This window comes from Verticillium alfalfae, genomic scaffold (assembly GCF_000150825.1).
Source record: "Verticillium alfalfae VaMs.102 supercont1.15 genomic scaffold, whole genome shotgun sequence".
NCBI lineage: Eukaryota > Fungi > Ascomycota > Sordariomycetes > Glomerellales > Plectosphaerellaceae > Verticillium > Verticillium alfalfae.
The window spans coordinates 401,231-418,404 of NW_003315024.1; the positions used below are offsets into that span (position 1 = coordinate 401,231).

The 17,174-nt window shown below is 57.1% G+C and overlaps 6 protein-coding genes across 6 annotated transcripts in view; 3 read left to right on the top strand and 3 right to left on the bottom strand.

Annotated features, from left to right (window-relative positions):
• Positions 1–2,287: 2,287 nt before the first annotated feature.
• On the top strand, positions 2,288–3,217 carry VDBG_09442 (fatty acid repression mutant protein; the record flags this gene model as incomplete). Its single annotated transcript, XM_003000201.1, has 1 exon — positions 2,288–3,217. The coding sequence occupies one exon, from the start codon at positions 2,288–2,290 to the stop codon at positions 3,020–3,022; it is 735 nt and encodes a 244-aa protein (XP_003000247.1).
• A 137-nt stretch (positions 3,218–3,354) lies between these two features.
• Positions 3,355–5,071, bottom strand: VDBG_09443 (phosphatidylserine decarboxylase proenzyme; the record flags this gene model as incomplete). Its single annotated transcript, XM_003000202.1, has 2 exons — positions 3,355–4,456; positions 4,516–5,071. 2 exons carry the CDS (start codon positions 4,989–4,991, stop codon positions 3,355–3,357), a joined length of 1,578 nt encoding a protein of 525 aa, XP_003000248.1.
• A 642-nt stretch (positions 5,072–5,713) lies between these two features.
• VDBG_09444 (conserved hypothetical protein) lies at positions 5,714–8,000 on the top strand (the record flags this gene model as incomplete). The annotated part of the gene is made up of 2 exons (XM_003000203.1): positions 5,714–6,034; positions 6,087–8,000. The coding sequence occupies 2 exons, from the start codon at positions 5,714–5,716 to the stop codon at positions 7,998–8,000; spliced, it is 2,235 nt and encodes a 744-aa protein (XP_003000249.1).
• A 3,606-nt stretch (positions 8,001–11,606) lies between these two features.
• On the top strand, positions 11,607–13,447 carry VDBG_09445 (ent-kaurene oxidase; the record flags this gene model as incomplete). Its single annotated transcript, XM_003000204.1, has 5 exons — positions 11,607–11,840; positions 11,887–12,012; positions 12,059–12,218; positions 12,269–12,874; positions 12,926–13,447. The coding sequence occupies 5 exons, from the start codon at positions 11,607–11,609 to the stop codon at positions 13,345–13,347; spliced, it is 1,548 nt and encodes a 515-aa protein (XP_003000250.1).
• A 166-nt stretch (positions 13,448–13,613) lies between these two features.
• On the bottom strand, positions 13,614–15,902 carry VDBG_09446 (HET domain-containing protein; the record flags this gene model as incomplete). The annotated part of the gene is made up of 1 exon (XM_003000205.1): positions 13,614–15,902. One exon carries the CDS (start codon positions 15,900–15,902, stop codon positions 13,614–13,616), a length of 2,289 nt encoding a protein of 762 aa, XP_003000251.1.
• An 801-nt stretch (positions 15,903–16,703) lies between these two features.
• The window catches only part of VDBG_09447 (predicted protein), a gene marked incomplete at both ends in the record, with an annotated part of 659 nt that continues 188 nt past the window's right edge, over positions 16,704–17,174 (bottom strand). Inside the window, one exon of the mRNA XM_003000206.1 lies at positions 16,704–17,144. Coding sequence (XP_003000252.1) covers positions 16,704–17,144 — 441 coding nt within the window. The remainder of the gene's footprint in view (positions 17,145–17,174) is intronic.

Consider the following 17,174-nt stretch of genomic DNA (forward strand, 5'->3'; position numbering starts at 1 on the left):
CCTAGCAGACGAAACGTCTGTCTTTAGTCACCATGGCTTGTACCCTCGACTAATGCATTAGACACATTCTTCTGTCGGTCTCTGGTGGACATCTCCCACTTCTAACACGATCTGCCCGATCATCTCCTCACATCACCACCACATTCGATATCGCCAGCTCATGCAGCACATCTGTCAATCGCGCACCATATTTTTCAATTTTTCTAATGATTAGGATCACCTCGACACTCCACCCGTGGCCCGTTTCTACATTCCACAAATAGTTGAGCAAATTCTGGCACCGCTTTGTGGCCTCTCTTCCGGACATTCCGCGCGTGGCAGCGTTGTTCAAACCTATAAAAAAGGCTTGGACGGGGCGTCTATACCAGGTTTCCAACGGCGATTTCGTGCAGGTAAGACGCAGCCTTCGCAAACAGCTGCAAGCCGCTGACGCGTCACACAGTTCACCCTGGTACCCATCCGGCTGCGACTCTCGCCTCGGAACTTCAAGACAAAACAATTGCCGCCGCAGAAGGAGATTGAAGAACTGCGCTATGTATATGAACCATGGCTGATAGAGGCCGAGTATTATGACATACCCCTGGATCACCTCATGGAACCGGGACAGCACCTTGACGACTTTTGGCTGACGACGTTTCCAACGAAACTGAGAGAACCCCTGGTAAGGCGCGGCGGCGTCAGTGGTCGCGAGCCATGCATTGGCTGGGGTATTCGAATTAACGAGGAGGTCAGCAAGATGTACATATTTCAACTGCTGCAAATAGCAGTGGTGCCCGTATGCGTTGCGACGATCCTGCACGGTAAGTTTGTAGCCAGTTGGGGCACCGACCTGGGGCAGTTCCTCTTTGCGATATTGGCTGTCTGGCTGCCGTTCCTGTGGCAGGCCTTGGCCCAGGGTTCGGACGACAATGCGGGCGGGTGATCCTGGGAGATAGCTCATTGTAGCAATAGGCAGCTAGTGTGTAGGAGCCGAAATGTCAATTTCTTTGTGCGAGGTCAGTCGACTTGCATCTGACGTGATGAATGTCTCGAATATGTCAGTCTGTTGGTGTGGTGTTGAGCAGAGATGTAATCGTAATCGCCTGGGATCCAACTGACGGCCGTTGGTGGGGTGGCTTGGGCTATCGCGCGGGCGGTACGTATCGAAGTGCAAAGTGGAGCTACCCGCGCGGGTGTTGACTAAGATACTGTACGGAGCAGAGAAGACCCACGCCAACGGTCCATTGCTGTGCTTGCTCAGCGGGCAGCTATTTTGATCCTGCATGCCCTACAAATCACGATTGGAAATACAAAGGTTGCGTCGGATCGGACTTCTTTCGACGACAGGCCCGACAGCGATAGGGATTGACGGAGCGGACTTGGTCTCGATCATTCGCACGGCTGCCTGGCGTGATGAAACCCCGGTCGCAGGAAGGGCAAAGTAGCTAGCTAGCTGCCTGACCGACAGACAGCGAGCATCTCGAGTGACATGCCCAGCAGGGGTCGTGAATTTGAGTGCTGACTGCGTCGCCGGCCCCCAAGGAGGGTCGCCGCATGGCACAGGGCCCGTGAAAGGCTGTCAGAGTATGATCTGCTTCTTGGCGGTGGGATGCGTTTGAACGGCTGCATGTTGCATCAGTAACCGTGTCAAGATGTTGTAGGTGCTTCAAGGTCGTAGGTACATCAGGCATTCGACGACTGCTCATTTCGCAAGCAGGCACCATGGGAGTCAACTGGCGATTGTTTCCTACCCAGTCAGACATTCGCAGAGGCAGGAACGGAACGCTCTGCGTCCTTTCCGAGCGCCAGGACGGACCTGGCATCGACAGAGGCGGGGGCGATACAGTCGGTGGAGGGGCAGAAGGCAGGCGCGACTGGCGGGTCCGAGTTTTTCGGCTATCTCCCCATTCCAGAATCACTCTACCCCAATCCAGGCAAGCGGCCACCCCCAGGCGTCTGAATCAGCCATCACCGATCCATCACGAAGACGCCGAGCCCGCTCCGCTAGCACACGTCATTGGTCGCGCTGCTTATCCAACCCTCACTCATCAATTGCCAACGCCGCGCGCGGCATCTCCGTCGTGGTCCTCACCAAGCATTTGACTAACGCATGCGCAGGTACAGGCACGGCGTTCATCTGGCGCAATTGTGCCTGACTTTTCGATGGAACCATCCATGACGAATTGCCCCACCACGCACGGGTGAGCGAGGGAGAGGAGGAGGGGAATAATTCGGAAACCCACGACAATGGCGTGCGAGACTACTTAAGAGCCAGCCACCCCCTACGATGACACCAGATCTCTTTGCAATGGCCAGCTTCAGCAGATCACTCAGACTCCTCAGACCGCTCACCACTTTCCTCAAACCAACTTCCACCATAGTCCACTCTTCCACCAAAGCCAACCTCACCCCCACAATCACCGCCAAGATGTCTTCCTCTCTGTCGGCCTCCACCTACCTCTCTCACATTGAGAACCGCCGCTCCCACTACCCCCTGACCAAGGACACCCCCCTCTCCGCCAAGGAGGTCGACACCATTGTCCAGACCGCCCTCAAGGCCACCCCCTCGTCCTTCAACTCGCAGTCCAACCGCGTCGTCGTCCTCCACGGCGACCACCACACCAAGCTCTGGTCCATCACCTCCGACATCCTCAAGGCCATCGTCCCCGCCGACGCTTGGGAGTCCACCAAGGGCAAGATGGACCTCTTCTCCGGCGCCGCCGGCACCGTCCTCTTCTTCGAGGACCAGGACGTCGTCAACGGCATGCAGCAGAAGTTCGCCGCCTACGCCGACAAGTTCCCCATCTGGGCCAACCAGTCCGACGCCATGCTCCAGTTCTCCGTCTGGACCGCCCTCGAGGCCGAGGGCTTCGGCGCCAACCTCCAGCACTACAACCCCCTCATCGACGAGAAGGTCGCCGCCGAGTGGAGCGTCCCCGCGAGCTGGAAGCTCAACGCCCAGCTCGTCTTTGGCGGCAAGACCGGCGAGGCCGGACCCAAGGACTACAAGCCCCTCGAGGAGACCTTCAAGTCCTTCAACTAACGGCGTCACCTCCCTTCCTGCACCGTGGGGGCGTGGGCCCTCTCTTTTTGGTTTCTCACGACGCATTGACGACGGTTTGCTGCAGAGGAGTTTTAGCCTGCTTTTTTAGAAAGATGAAGACGTTGGAGAATATACACTTGACGTAGACAAGATATACATCGGTGGATTCAGATACACAACACAATACAGTAAAAATTTCATGACAACCCTTCATTCAAGTGCGCCTGAACGTGGATGATTAGTCGGAACTATCTGTTGGTATAAAGATTGATGAACATGCGCAAAGGTCGGTATACACTAGGAACTACATGTGCTGGCCCACAAGTTGACTCTTACACCTCCTCGTCCACGTAACCCAACGCCTGTCCCATGCGCAGCGTTTGTCCCTTCTCGACGTTCCACCTCCATCCGCCCTTGAGCACATCGCCCTTGCCGGAGCCCTTCTCCGCCGGCGCCTCGAAGACGAGCACGACGGTGCTGCCGAGCTTGAACCCACCCATCTCCTCGCCCTTGCGCAGTGCCTGGCCGCCGAGCACAGCGCTCGAGCTGGCATACGTCGCCTCCGAAAAGCCGAGGTAGGGCTCGCCGTTCTTGGCGCCGCCTCGGCGGCGCGGTCGGCCTCCGTGTCCGTCGTCAGGCTGTTGGTGCGCAGCTCGCGGGTCAAAGTTGATCATGATGGAGCCGACGTTGGTGGCGCCGACGGGGATGTAGGAGAAGAAGCCCCAGCGCCAGCGTCGGAGGAGCACGACGCGTTCGTTGAGGGTGAAGAGGCCGGGGAGGGTGCGCTGGAGGTACGGGGACACGGAGAAGAGCTCGCCCGCGAAGTGGCGGCGGCGCTCGACGACCCAGTTGGCGGGCGAGTGGAAGCGATGGTAGTCACCGGGTGCGAGGTAGATGACGGCGTAGTAGAGGGCCGTCTTCTTCTCCTCCGGCGCCAGGTAGGCATACCAGGGCTTGTCGCCGAGGGCGAGATCAGCGTGAACGGCGCGCTCGGTGGCGGGAGAGGCGGGGCGTATCGATTCGTCGTGCGGTCTGGAGAGCCTGGTGGACTTGTCCTTGTCGCCGGAGAAAAGATCGGGAAGGGTGTAAGGGATGCCGTTCACGCGCGCAAACTCCTCGTCCGTCTTCACCAAGTCTTCGTTTTCGGTGATCTGGCGGAGCGGGGTTTTGATATCGCCGTTCGAGAGGTCACTGGCGATACTTGGCGTCGGCGTACGCTTGCCTAGCAGAGCGTCGATGCTGTACGTCATGCCCTTGACTTGTTCAATGTCGCCACCCTCAATCTGCCCAAATTGAAGGATACGGCCGTCGGAAGGAGAGAGCAGGGCGTTCGGGTGGGGGTCCAGTGGGCGTGCGCCTGGCTTGAGTGTGCGGTAGAAGAAGGCGGCGAGGTTGGGATATGTGTGCAGGTCAGGTTCGGAGACTTCGTCAAGGCTGCAAACATGTTAGTCAGTGTTTTGACAGTGCTTCTGCGAGGACGGGTCGGAGCTTACTTGACGCCGAAAATCCAGGCGTACAGCTTGAACCCAGGGACACGCAGGTAGTAGGGAATGTCAATCTCGTTGAACCGTCCCCAAAGCCTCGACATGGCCTTCAGCGGAAGCGTAGACATGACGCGAACTTGCCAAGGCCCCTCTGGCCTGATGCGCTCCCTCTTCTTGGGGGTGCCGCCCTCCATCTCGCCGAGCTCCTTCTGCTTCTCAGCTTCCCGGGTTGACGTTTTGTAGAACTGCATCAGACCCATGAAGCCGATGCCGACTCCGATAGGCAGTTGATACCATGTGATTTTGGAGCGCGGGCGTTGCTGCGACTTCTGCGAGTAGAGGCGAGCCGAAGGTTGCGTAGCTCGAGAGTACCGCTGAGCAACGTAACGGGCGCGGGTCGTGATCATGCAGGAGGAGCATGGCGCGCTGATAGACTTGCTCAAGGCGCTGGTCCGCAGAGGAACCGGGCCGAACAGCGAGGCCATGATGAAGTCGTCAGTGAATTGCGATCATTCAGAAGCCGCAAAGTCGAACGATATTCCAAGTCGAGTCCGAGTACACGACGGCCCGGATGGTGGTGTGATGAAGGACTCCAATTGCAAAGGCGGAGAGGTATGATGTCAAGTAGCTGCATCCAATTGCAGGACCAGAGCAACTCCCCAAGCGTTCTTTCGAACGAATCAGCACGACCGGGGAGGGGGCTCGGTAAGTCGGTGTACTCTCGGTAAGAACTTCCAGGGATGATGAGGCCACTCTTGGATTAAAGTGGACCAGTTCATTCGACCAGCTGTCAATCGGTAGACGTAGGTCCGAGTGCCACCTGCCGCATTTGCGAAGTGGCAGACGTGGAAGTGGTGACCCAGTACTTGTCATTGTGAGACTGCGACCCAGAAAGAAAGAACACGTCGACCACCTCAACAAGCATCACGAACATCAACAGCTAGCACCCGTCCTGCCCCGCTGCGAGAAGCTGTACCTCTGTTCGATTGATCAACTGGTCGGACTACTCGGTTCTCGAGCTCCCATTTCCACCGTGCGCACCTTTTTATTGACATGACCTTCTCGCGTTGCTTTGCACTTCGCTAGGGCGACCAGCCGTGAGACACCGCCACCAAGTTAACTGAATCATCTCTACAACGATCGATCTATACTATAACATACGCACCTCACACAGCCTGTCGACGAAGCTTCACGAGCTCTTCGAGTCATGTCCTCCGACAGTTCCTCGTCTTCCGTTGCGGATGAGCCGCCTGCGCCGACCCCAACATCAGCACCCGTGCCCGCCAACCTTCCATACGATCAGCTTACCGTCAGCCTCAACATCATTTCGCCCACGACGACCGCTACCTCGGGCGGGCCCTTGAGCTTCCCGGACCTCTCCATTTCGACAACTATCAGCCAGCTGAAGGAAAAGATCCGCAACGCCATTCCCTCCAAGCCCGCCGACACCCAGCAACGCTTGATATATCGAGGAAGACATCTTCAGGCCGACAATGATACCTTGGGGCAGATCATCGGGGAAGCCACGGTCAGTCCATCCGTCTCATAGTAATCCTGCGATACGTGCTAACGGCCTGCAGATCCGTGAACACAGCCTGCAAGCCTTTCATCTTGTCCTCCGCGGCATTCCCGATGCACCTGCTTCGACGCCCTCGGTCCTGCGTGGTCGCATACCTACACCAGGCGAAGCCCGCCCCTTCGCGACACAAGCCCAACCCCAGAACCCTCGACAGCAATCGCCACTCGGTGCTCCGACACCTGAAGCAGCAAGGAGAACGGGAGGCTTTGCGATACCGACAGCGCCAAATTTCACGCCACAGCAGGTTCAGCAGATGCACTCACAACTGCACCAAAGCATGAGCGCTTGGTCGAGTGGTCTACAGCGAGAGGCTGTCAACAGGGCCATGGCCAACCATCAGATAAATCACAACCAGTCAGCGAGGGCTGCTATGGGTATGCATGGCGTTGGGGATAACGGTGCGCCAACTACCGGACCAAGCCATCGGGATGTCTCGCGTGGCAGGAGTCCCGGAGGGCAGCCGTACACAAGGACGGTTGTAAGGGAAGGCACATTGGGTGATGGGCAGCCCTATCGAGTCACAAACACGGAGACTTGGACTCCTTTGTCGGTCTCAGATGTTCAGGGTATCCTCAGAGGAGCCGACGCCGGGCAGGCAACGCAAGCCATGACTAACGCCATGCAAAGAAGCGAGTCACCGGGCCCAGGTGCCCTGCCTTTCGGACTACAGCCGGGCGCGAGCACCCCTTACTATCCCACCATGGGTTCTCGGGCTGTTAGTCGAAGCCGTAGCAGCCAGAGGGGCACACCTGATCCTGTGTCACGATCCGTTAGCGAAGGGCACACCGTAAACGCGCACGCGAGCTCTGCACAACCGCCAGCGCAATCTTCTGGCCCCGAAGTCTATATCTTATCATCTCCGCAAGGGCCTCGTGCCCTGCTCATCAACAACACCAGCAACGAAACGTACTACACACCAAGCCTCCGCCTTCCTGTCCCGGATCCTGCAGCTGCCTTTGCCAGATTCGCGCCTCATGGTCGCTCACCACAGCATTCGCCGTGGCCAACTGGCCCGTTTACCATACCGCCCACAACACAGCCATTTCAAGCCCCGCAACAGCAAGAAACTCAGCCACAGCCGCAGAACCCGCAGCAGCAACAACAACCTCACAACCCTCAGTGGCAAGCACCGCCTCATGGTCTGAATGAAGTTCCCATCGGAGCCTTGCCTGCTCATCCGAACAATCCACGACTTGCGCCCCTCATAGCCCAGATGCTGCCACACTTCTGGCTTGTGGTCCGCTTGGGGGTTTTCATCTGGTGGTTCACCTCCCCCAACTCTAGCTGGTCCCGTTGGGCGACAGTGATAGCCATTGCCATTAGCATCTTTATTGTGAACACTGGTCTCTTTGACGCCTACTTCGATCGAATTGTTGCGCCTATCAGGCGGCATCTCGATAACCTCCTGCCACTCGCCAACAACAACCACAACCACAACCACAACAATAACCCGCCAAACAACGCAGACCTTCCTGGTAATCCCAATGACCAACGTGCGCCAGTAGCGGCACAACAAAACGGTCCACTTGACCCTGCCCAAGCTGCTGCCCGACTCGTAGCTCGAAGACGCCATGATAACACGACCTGGCTGATGGAACAGGCACGCCGTCTCGAAAGAGCTGGTCTGCTGTTCCTGGCCAGCATCGCTCCTGGCGTGGCCGAGCGGCACATTGCTCACCTGGAGGAACAAGAGCGGGCTGAAAGGCGGCGCAGAGAAGAGGCCGAGGCTGCTGCGACAGCCGCCGCCGCTGCCGCCAACGGCGAACCGGAGCCCGCTGTTGAGAACGCAGAGGCTACTACGGGTGGAGAAGCCGCGCAAAATGAGACACCGGCCTCGGCAGGGCCTGCTGATGGTGAGCAAGGCAACGACCAGCCGGCTGAGAGAAGGGAGGCCGAGCCGTTGATTGCTGTGTAATAGCGGATTGGTGTTTTTATCAGGTTATGTCTGCTGTGACGATATGTTTTGTCCAAGAGCTGAAGAGAAGATACCAATTTCAATGCGAAAGGAAGACTCTGAATACGTAAAGGGTCGTTGATATGAGTGATATGAGCAACGTCGCTGAGCCTTTCTGAGGAAACCTTATGAAGATTGTACCTTCTATTGAGAGGAGATTAAAATGGTTGCCCTCGGGCCACCATCATGGGCGCCGCAAACAGTCGCCTCTGGCATCGAAGCCTACCTTTCCGGAACGTTTCGGTCACCGACAGCGCTTTGAGGCCATTTAGATAGATACCACGCATGCACGGCATTCTTGTTCTGCCTCGAGTCACGTACTGGGGAATCTGGGAAAGGCAATCATTGATTGTCCCGCCATTCTCTTGCACTTGCTAACGTTGCAGGGTTGATGCCCTCGATATCTTGATGTCCTCTACTAGAGTGGATCTAATGGAGAGAACGCGAGAATGTGCAAGCTCATTCTCTGCGAAACAATACCCAATGTTGCACTCCTACGCGACAATCGAGAGCAAACTCGCTACGCTACGGGAATGGCCACGAAAGATGACTACCGAAGTGCGATCGCAGACTGGAGTTCGAAGAAAGTCCAGATTCAGGAGAAGCTCGCTGTTTCCCAATCAAGGGCTTCACTGGTCAGTTCAAGCAACTTTTTACCAACCGTCTTTGGCCGAAACGGCCGAGCGTTACGCATTTATATCTAAATGCCAAGCTGACCCAATTTGGCCACATCAAGTTCCTTTCCTACTAGGCAATGTGCGATAGATTAAGAGCATATTGTGGTTCAGGGCGTGCGAGCGAGCAATCGTGGAGGATCTGCCACATTGCCAAAGGGCGACCAAGTAGGCCATGCTCGGCTTGGAAGAGTTAGGTTGAGAGGTTGAGAACCAGCTGCAGCTGGACCCGAACTTCTTGAAAGACCTAGGGAGGGTAGGGAAAATGTTTGGAGCTGGATACTTGGTGATAACGGCCCGGGTTGCCCAGTATTCAACCGTATTGACTGTACCCAGCAGATCATCCCGAGCAGCGTAAGGCGACCATGAGTACATTTCTTCACCCAAGGTTTTACCCTGTCATGATGAGTCAGGCCACCCGAGCAACCGAACGGATTATCCCGTCGTCATGTATGTTCAGTCTGGCAGACAGTCTGGAAGCGCAGGTGAACATGAAGCGCCCCTCGATAGACTGTCCCTGGCGCATAGGGCGCAGCTTTGACTTCGGAGGCAGAAATTGCCATGTTCTCCTATCTGCACCTTCGGAGGCTCACGAGCGTGCCAAGTCTGGTAGAGCGATGACACCGTTGCTCTATGGAAGTCACAGAGGACACCATAGTGATACGCCGAAGTGCGATACAGTTTGCACCGGCCCCGCTTCTTTGGTTTCGATGGAAGAGGCGCTGTGTGAACGGAACTGCCGAGTGGCAATAACTTTCATCCCATCCCGAGCCTCGGCGCCGTCAGCAGCACAAACAGAGCCGTTGGCTTCCGCTTCTATTCTTGGCGTTTCCTCGGTCCGGCCTCGGAGCCACGGGATCTCGCAAACAGACCGCGAAAAGGTCTTTTATGATGAGCCACAAAGGCACGCGCTGGCGACAGAGTTGGGACGGATAAGTCAGGTGTGGAAGCTGGGACTTGACTTGTCAACTAGGTCGTGGGTGGAGGAGGCTTTTCAGGAGGCTTTCTCGCGGCTGGAAGCGTTCTTGCGATTCCTTAAGCTTCCGCAGAGAAGCGTTTGGGACAGAACATGCAATCGTAGGCGAGGAGCCGACAACTCGTGTCGGGAATGGAATTCTCCATCCTGGCGATCAAACGACATCCAGGGGAGTGATGGCAATCACCGATTGCTGACAGAAGCGATGTCGCTTGAATCCTGGCTTCAAAGCCCCCCTCGATTTCACTGAAAATGCTAGATCGAGAAAGCAGCGGTGTCGGCGTCAAATTGACCTACGTATGCCAGGCAGGCAGTTTGCCTGTTCGAAGCAGGCAGGCAGGGCACTTTGCGAACCTGGTTCAAGTGCTGTGAAGCAGATCTGCACCTGAAGTATGAGAGAAGTCTGAGCACCCCTCCTCTGACCCAAAAGCCTTGCGACAGCACCATGCACTCTCCCACGGTAAGACCTGCCGCTTCGAGGGAGCAAGATCATCTGTGCCAGCTTGGCGGGCCATGCGTTTGGTTTGGGAATCGGGGCAGGCGTTATGTTTGGCAAGGGTGAGAATGAGACGACAAGAAGAGGCATGTTGCTTGCGAAGATCTGGGGGCTGGTTCTGAAGGGATAGGGGGTTGCGGAAGTCGGTCGATCCAGGTGACATTGGAGTTCGCTGGGGGGGGGGGCGCTAGGTGGCTTCGAGAAGGCCTCAGGGGTGGGCCTCCTCTGGGCGGCTGAGTGGGAGATAGTACAAGGAGTTGGGACGAATGTGGAGGCGATGCGACGGCGAGAGGAGCATCGAAACCAAAGGGCGGCGGAGACTGAGCTCGAGTTGGAAATGCAGTGCTGTGATGTGGTTGTTCCAAGCACATTGGGAGCCCCTCTGATGTCAAGGACCTGGAACTTGGGCAGTCTCGGCCAGGAGGGGTTGAGGAGCAGCGACCAGGGAGGTTGGTGATGTTAGGTAAGCTATGTGGCGCCTTCTGCAACAGCACGGGCTTCAGAGGCATCTCGGAAGGTGCTGCTGGCCTGCACGTTACCTGAAGGTGCCTTCCTGTGTCTTTCTCTCCGTGCAGATGATGATATTACAACTTATTCTCCCTAGGTACTTCATCTCAGGACGGTCAATGCAGCATCATCATCATCGCCATCGCCATCAAGTACCCCGTTCAATTGGCTATCCGTCTCAGAGCTGAACCTTCACAAGTGTTGAAAGCACTAGCCACTCGGACTGACCATCGGCAACACGGACGCAACCTTCTCAGACAGCCGCCAGCCTCCTGGCGATCGTCCACGTTTCAGACCCAGAACGACCCTCGCGACAGAGACAGAGCGAGCAGCAAGAAGCAGATCACCAATTCACGTCCCCTCTGGCCTGTGCTTTTGCTCCTGGAAACTCGCCTGGAACTCTTTGTGGCACCAATCCGCCTACCATGGCTCGTCTACCTGTTGTGACGCTTCTTTCACGCCGCTGTCTTTGTTTCCGATGGACAATCCTCCCCGGCCTTCAATATCCCGATTTCTTTCACATCTTGGTTTCTTGAATCTTCTCCTCTTGACATTCATCTAGGGACTCGTCTTCCAAGCATTGGTCGCTGGATTGACTTGTTTCCTCCTGCTTCTCTCTTGCGTCGAAATACGGTGGATGCTGTCACTGTACCACATCGCGCGATCAACTTTGTTTCTCGAGATTCTGATGCGGTAGCAGCGCGTGTCGATCTTGCTCTTCGCGACTAGCAACAGGCTCTGCCCTATTTGACTACTTGTCTGCTGCTGCGCGTAGACTAATGGCCCATGGCCTGACGACGAACTTACACCATCTCCATACATCCCTCGACCTGCACCCTCGATTGGGTATCGCCTCAGTCAACTCCTCATAACCTCAGTCGCCAGCACTATTCGCCTCCATCTTCCACCACGACATGAACGAGTCATCCGAGATGGCATCAGCCACAGACATAGTAGACTTTCAGCTGCCGCGTGTTGTGCATGGAAGCAAGAACCTAAGTTACTACGTCGGCCTCGGCGCCATTCTCTGCGTAGCCTGGTTCTTCCAGTCAAAGAAGCACGGGCAGATAGACGTTCCGTTCTACAAGGCGGCAAAGACCAAGTGGATCTTTGCAGCTGAAAGCCTCATTCTCGACAGCTACAATAAGGTCAGTTCAACCGTCCTTGATTTGTATGCGCCGCCTGACAACCTAGTTTCGCGACACCATCTACCAGATCAGGGCCACCGAGGGTGTGCAGGTGTTGGTTCCTGCGAAGTATCTTCCCGAGCTTAAGGGATTGCCGGAGGATGTACTTAGCGCACAGGAGGCCGTGAGCGAGGTGAGAGATTTTGCCTGACACTGCAAGAAGTGATGCTTATTTCCAGGCTCTCATGACCAAATACACCAAGTTTGGTCTAGGACACAACGCTGAAATGCTGTCAACGCTCATTCGAGTCCGCCTCTCTCAAAACCTTGCACGACTCGTGCCCCAGCTGAAAGGCGAACTCGAGTCGATTGTCGCGACGGAGTTTCCTGAGTGCAATGGTAGGCCCAAAATCGTCACTTTACACTAAGCATTAGACTGACGAGCACAGACTGGACGCCTGTCAGGTTCCAACCTTTTGCGTTACGCGCCATCTCGCGCATCAGCGGCCGCGCGTTCGTCGGTCCCAGCATCAACCGCTCAGAGCAATGGATGGACACGAGCATCAATTTTGCTATCCATGTTTTCACTGCCGTCGTTAAGCTGCAGTTCTTCCCTGAATGGTCACGTCCAGCAGCGCAGTACCTCGTGTCAGAATTGAGGCAAATTCGGAAAGATATTGATGTCGCCAAGAAGATGTTGAAGCCAGTCATTGAGGAGCGCCTCCGCGATATGGAGATGCATTCGGCGGAAGAGAAGCCGGATGACCTGATTCAGTGGTTGGTGGAAGCTCTACCCACAGAGGAGAAGACGGACTACGAAGCACAGGCGCATATCCAGCTCGTCTTAGCCGCAGCATCGATTCACACGACCACGAACCTCGTCACGGACTGTATGTACGACCTTGCAGCTCATCCAGAGGTACAAGAGATGCTTCGCGAAGAAGCACACCAAGTCCTGGAAGTTGAAGAAGGTTGGCTGCGTAAAGAGAGCATGGCGAAGCTTAAGAAGCTGGACAGTTTTATGAAGGAGACACAGCGCCTCGCCGGCAATATCAGTAAGCCCTTCTCTCGCTCTATCCTCGTTGACCGATGCTGACCCGTGGCAGCTGGCTTCATTCGCAAGGTTTTGAAGCCCATCACACTATCTGACGGCACACGTCTTCCGCCAGGCACTAAGCTTCTCACACCACAAGCCGGCATCTCACATGACGAACGATTCTTCGCAGACCCCGAAACGTTTGATGCCATGCGCTTCTATAAGATGAGGCAGGCATCCGAGGAGGAGGGACACAGGTGGCAATTCTCAAGCATCGGCGACACCAATGTCAATTTTGGCGCTGGACGGCATGCCTGTCCTGGAAGGTTCTTTGCAGGCAACGAGATCAAGATGGTCTTGGCCTATTTCCTGCTGAGGTATGAGGTTAGGCTTAAGGAAGGGGAAGGTCGACCGAAGGGGATGATGATGGTTATGAGCAAAATGCCAGATCCCAACGCCGAACTGCTGTTCCGCAGGAGAACGGTCGATTAAGCGACGAACATGGCAAGGCGGGGCCTGGCGCTTCGTCGACGATTACTGGCTATGACCGGTGTACCAGTACTAGATGAAGTAAATAAATGCGGTTAATGATGCATGTCCATTCACGAGAGTTCAACGGCTGACGATCATTGCAGGCCGATGTTGCCTGTGTTACAAGACTGAGTCCATGATCCAAACATCAGGGAGAGTTCAGAATGCGGGAATGCCCCTTTGGTAGGTCACGCAGGGTATCTTCTAAGGTTGGCTGTCCTATCTACCTAACCGATCACCCTCTGTGCCGCCCTAACTGGCCAACACGCCCAGAAGACCACAAGCCCCACGCTCAACATCTTGACGTGGGGCACGGTATTTGCTTCCGGGTAGAAGTATCCCAGAAGGGAAAAGTATGCAAAGCAAGACACATACGTCGCGAGAACGGCAAAATGATTTCCCTTCAGCATGAGCGGCCGCAACGCTGCACTGCCCGGTTGGTACATACTTTCCAAAGCCATCCGCGACTTGAAGAGGAATAGGAACGCAAGGCAGTAGCTCGATAGCCACACCCAGCGCTGCAGCAGATCATCGACCCCCGGCCACCCCTTGTCCGCGTTGTAGCCATTGGGCAGTCCAAGCCAGGGACCTGGAATGCAGACCCCGATCGAGGTCAAGTGTTGGAGGACGTTCATGGGTCGAAAAACAAGGAGCCGTAAGCGCCCGAGCTGCACGCGGTTGCTGAGCCACGAGTTTTGCCAGTACGCGGCGCAGCAGAAATAGACCTGGCCGAGAAGGAACACTAGGTTGCTCGACCATGTCTCCGAGCTGAGCGTGCGGGCGTGGATGTAGAGTTGCACGAGCAAGATGGCGATGGCGGTTCTGTAATCTGTAGATGTCCGGAAGAAGGCGTCGTAAACAAGCGTTGTGAGCGAAGGCGGGGTTCCAGGCCGGATTTCGAGCACGTACTGGCCGTGGCTCTGGTGGAGGGCCGACTGGACGTGGAGGCTCGTGAACCTGCACACGTAGTTCTCGCCGGGAAGCGTCACGACTTGACTTTTAAAGGGCGAAGAGTGCCAGGACAGGGTCCAAAACGCCTCGCTGAAGCTGCGCGGCCTCATGACGATGGCGAATCCTCGCTCGGCCTCTGGCTCGACGTCCTGCGACCACTTGGGTCCGAAGAACAGCGTGACGTCTTTCCAACGGCCAAGGTCATCAAACGCCGGCAACACGGAGCGATCAGCCTTGCGGAAGCGGTATCGAGGCGTCACTGCGTGAAGGCGCTCGGGCAGGTTGTCGGCAAGCTGCAGGGTGATGCTGCCGCATGTTCCATCGATATTGGGGGTGGGAAACTGCAGGGCACTGTGCCAGGTCGAGGTGGACAGCGTCTCGATGGTTTCGTATTCCGCATACTGAGCTATTTCCCATGGTACCACGTAGACGGGGTCATCCGAGCCGCCGGCCGGCGCTATGACGGGCCTCGCGCGGTGCCACTCGGCCGCGGCGTGCTGCCGCGCCATGAGGAGACCCATGACGGAATGCTTGTCGTCATCCACGTTTCGGCAGTTGAGCAGCGCGATGCGGACGTTCTCCTGACTCCCGCAGATCACCGGGACACGCATCTGAATCCCCGAGCTCGTCTGCCTGAGATCAATCCTCGACTCTGGGCCAAAGGTCGCGGCGATGGAACGGTCCGCCCAGCCGGTGAACCGCGCCGGTGTCGTGGCTAGCAGGCCCGAATAGCTTCCTGATGTTTTCGTGACCTCTTCGAGCTCCGTTATCGTCCAGTGCTCGCGATCAACGACGGTCATCTTCATCTTGCCCCACGCAAACAGCGACTGGTCGGATGAGTTCTTCATGATCTCCTGCTGCAGCCTCAGAAACGCTTTCCTCCCCTCGCCGTACAGGAGCGGCATGTTGACATCGAAGAGGCCCATCAGGGAGTACGCCTGGTCCTCGAGCCGGGTCGTCTGGCGGGTGGCGGCCCACGCCATGCGTTGCGCGACGCTCGCGGAACGGATATGGCTCTCGCCCGACAGGAAACGCCTGGGGATGCTCGACGCTTCGCTGATGGCCTTTTGCAGCGACGTCCGCGTGCCGATGCACTGCCAGTCGGCGTCGTAGAACTCGACCTTTTTGGGCGCGAGCAGCTCCTGCAGCGTCCAGCCGCGCTTGAACCACTCGCTCGCTCTAATCTCGGGCGCCGCCGCCGCCGCCGCCGCCGAGACCGCGGGACGCCCGCCTGCCCTGACGTCGGCGAGATAGACGTAGCACACGGCCGACTGCTCGTACCAGCGGAACATGGAGTTGATGGCCTCGGACAGCTCGGCGCTGCTCGTCTTGTCGATGCAGCACGTGTCGATCCAGAGGTACTCGTGGCCCTTGTTCGCCGCGAGGTCGCAGGCGCCGGAAAGCTTGGCGTAGCCGGGCAGGCTGGCATGGTCGGGCCGCGCGAGGTCCTGCAGCGTCAGCTCCGCGTCCTGCCAGCGGTGCGACAGGATTGCGTAGCGCGTTCTCGAGCTGTCGAAGAGTTTGCGGTCGACGAGCTGCTTCGACCTGACGTCGAGGAGACGCATGCTGGGTCCTGACGCCGTTTGTGATTACCTACAGAGGAGTGAGGTGCCAAGAATAGGCGGGGGGGGGCGCAAAGTCGATTGAGACGACGATGCGGTCGGTGTGAAACGCCCAGGAGGAGTGAAGGACATTCGAGAAAGAGATGCACATGGCCTCCGGACCAGTGGCCAAGTTCGTCGGTTGGTTCGTCAGTGAGCAGTGAGAGTACTCGCTTGGGCTTTGGGGGTGGCGTGAGCTGATGCAAGGCGCAGCAGCAGCATCAGGCTGTTGCCAGCGTGCAGTGCCTCATCCCCCAGTCGGGTGCAGCAAGTGTCTATCTGTTCAGCTTGTCCAGCCTTGCGGATATTTCGGCTGCTCTGCCCAAAAGCCACAATGTGGCCACAGTATTTGATCTACTCAGTCTCTGTGATCAGGCTTACGATGTTCGGCCAAAGTAGTTGACGTTGATGTTTTGCCTCACAAGGGATGAGAGTGACATGTAGGGGCCTGCCTCACGACAACCAGCAGCGGTGCAATGTGCCAGCCCAGACCGGACATGTCGCACCACATCACGATTCCCAAGAAGCTACCTTTTCATGATGCAATAGATATTCATTTATTCTACATACGTGTGACAGTCCATGCTCGCGTCTCATGTGAGGCTCATTCCGCCTGTGTCGCATCCCAAGCAAATCCCAACGCCCCAAGCCATGAATCCAGTGCCCTGCCGTGTCAGCAGAGGCCTCCTGCTCCCGGACGCGCCGAGCCAGGAAACATGCTTGTCGTTCCCGTCGAATTCAATCAAGCCCGTCCCAGGCAATCCTCTATCTCTCGCGACGGTACCCGGCGCGCCTGTTCCTGCGCTTCTCCTCGGCATAGTCGCTGCCGACGGCGCTGGGGCTGTTGGGCACGGGAATGCCGTTGCGGTAGCTCCTCGTGCCAATGTCGCTCTCGCTCTCCTCGCGAATGAGACCGACGCGGCTGCCCCGCTGCAGACCGACGTCGCTCTCGGACACGTTGCTGTCGGCACGCTGGTAGCTGAAGTCCCTTCGCGCGGAGCCCGCCGCGCGTCCCCGCTCGGCCAGCCTCCTCGCCTCGGCCCGGATCCTCTCCTGCTCGCGGTCGGCCGTCCGGTCGGCCGTGCTGTACACCTTTCGGATGCCGCCGGCCTTCTTGCGGCTGCTCGGCGGCGGCGTCGTGTTGGACAGCAGGGTCGAGCTGACGGTCGAGTCGGCTGGGTTCGTGCTGCCGTCCCACTCGCTGGCCTCGGACGCGCGTTGAGGCCGCCGACGCGG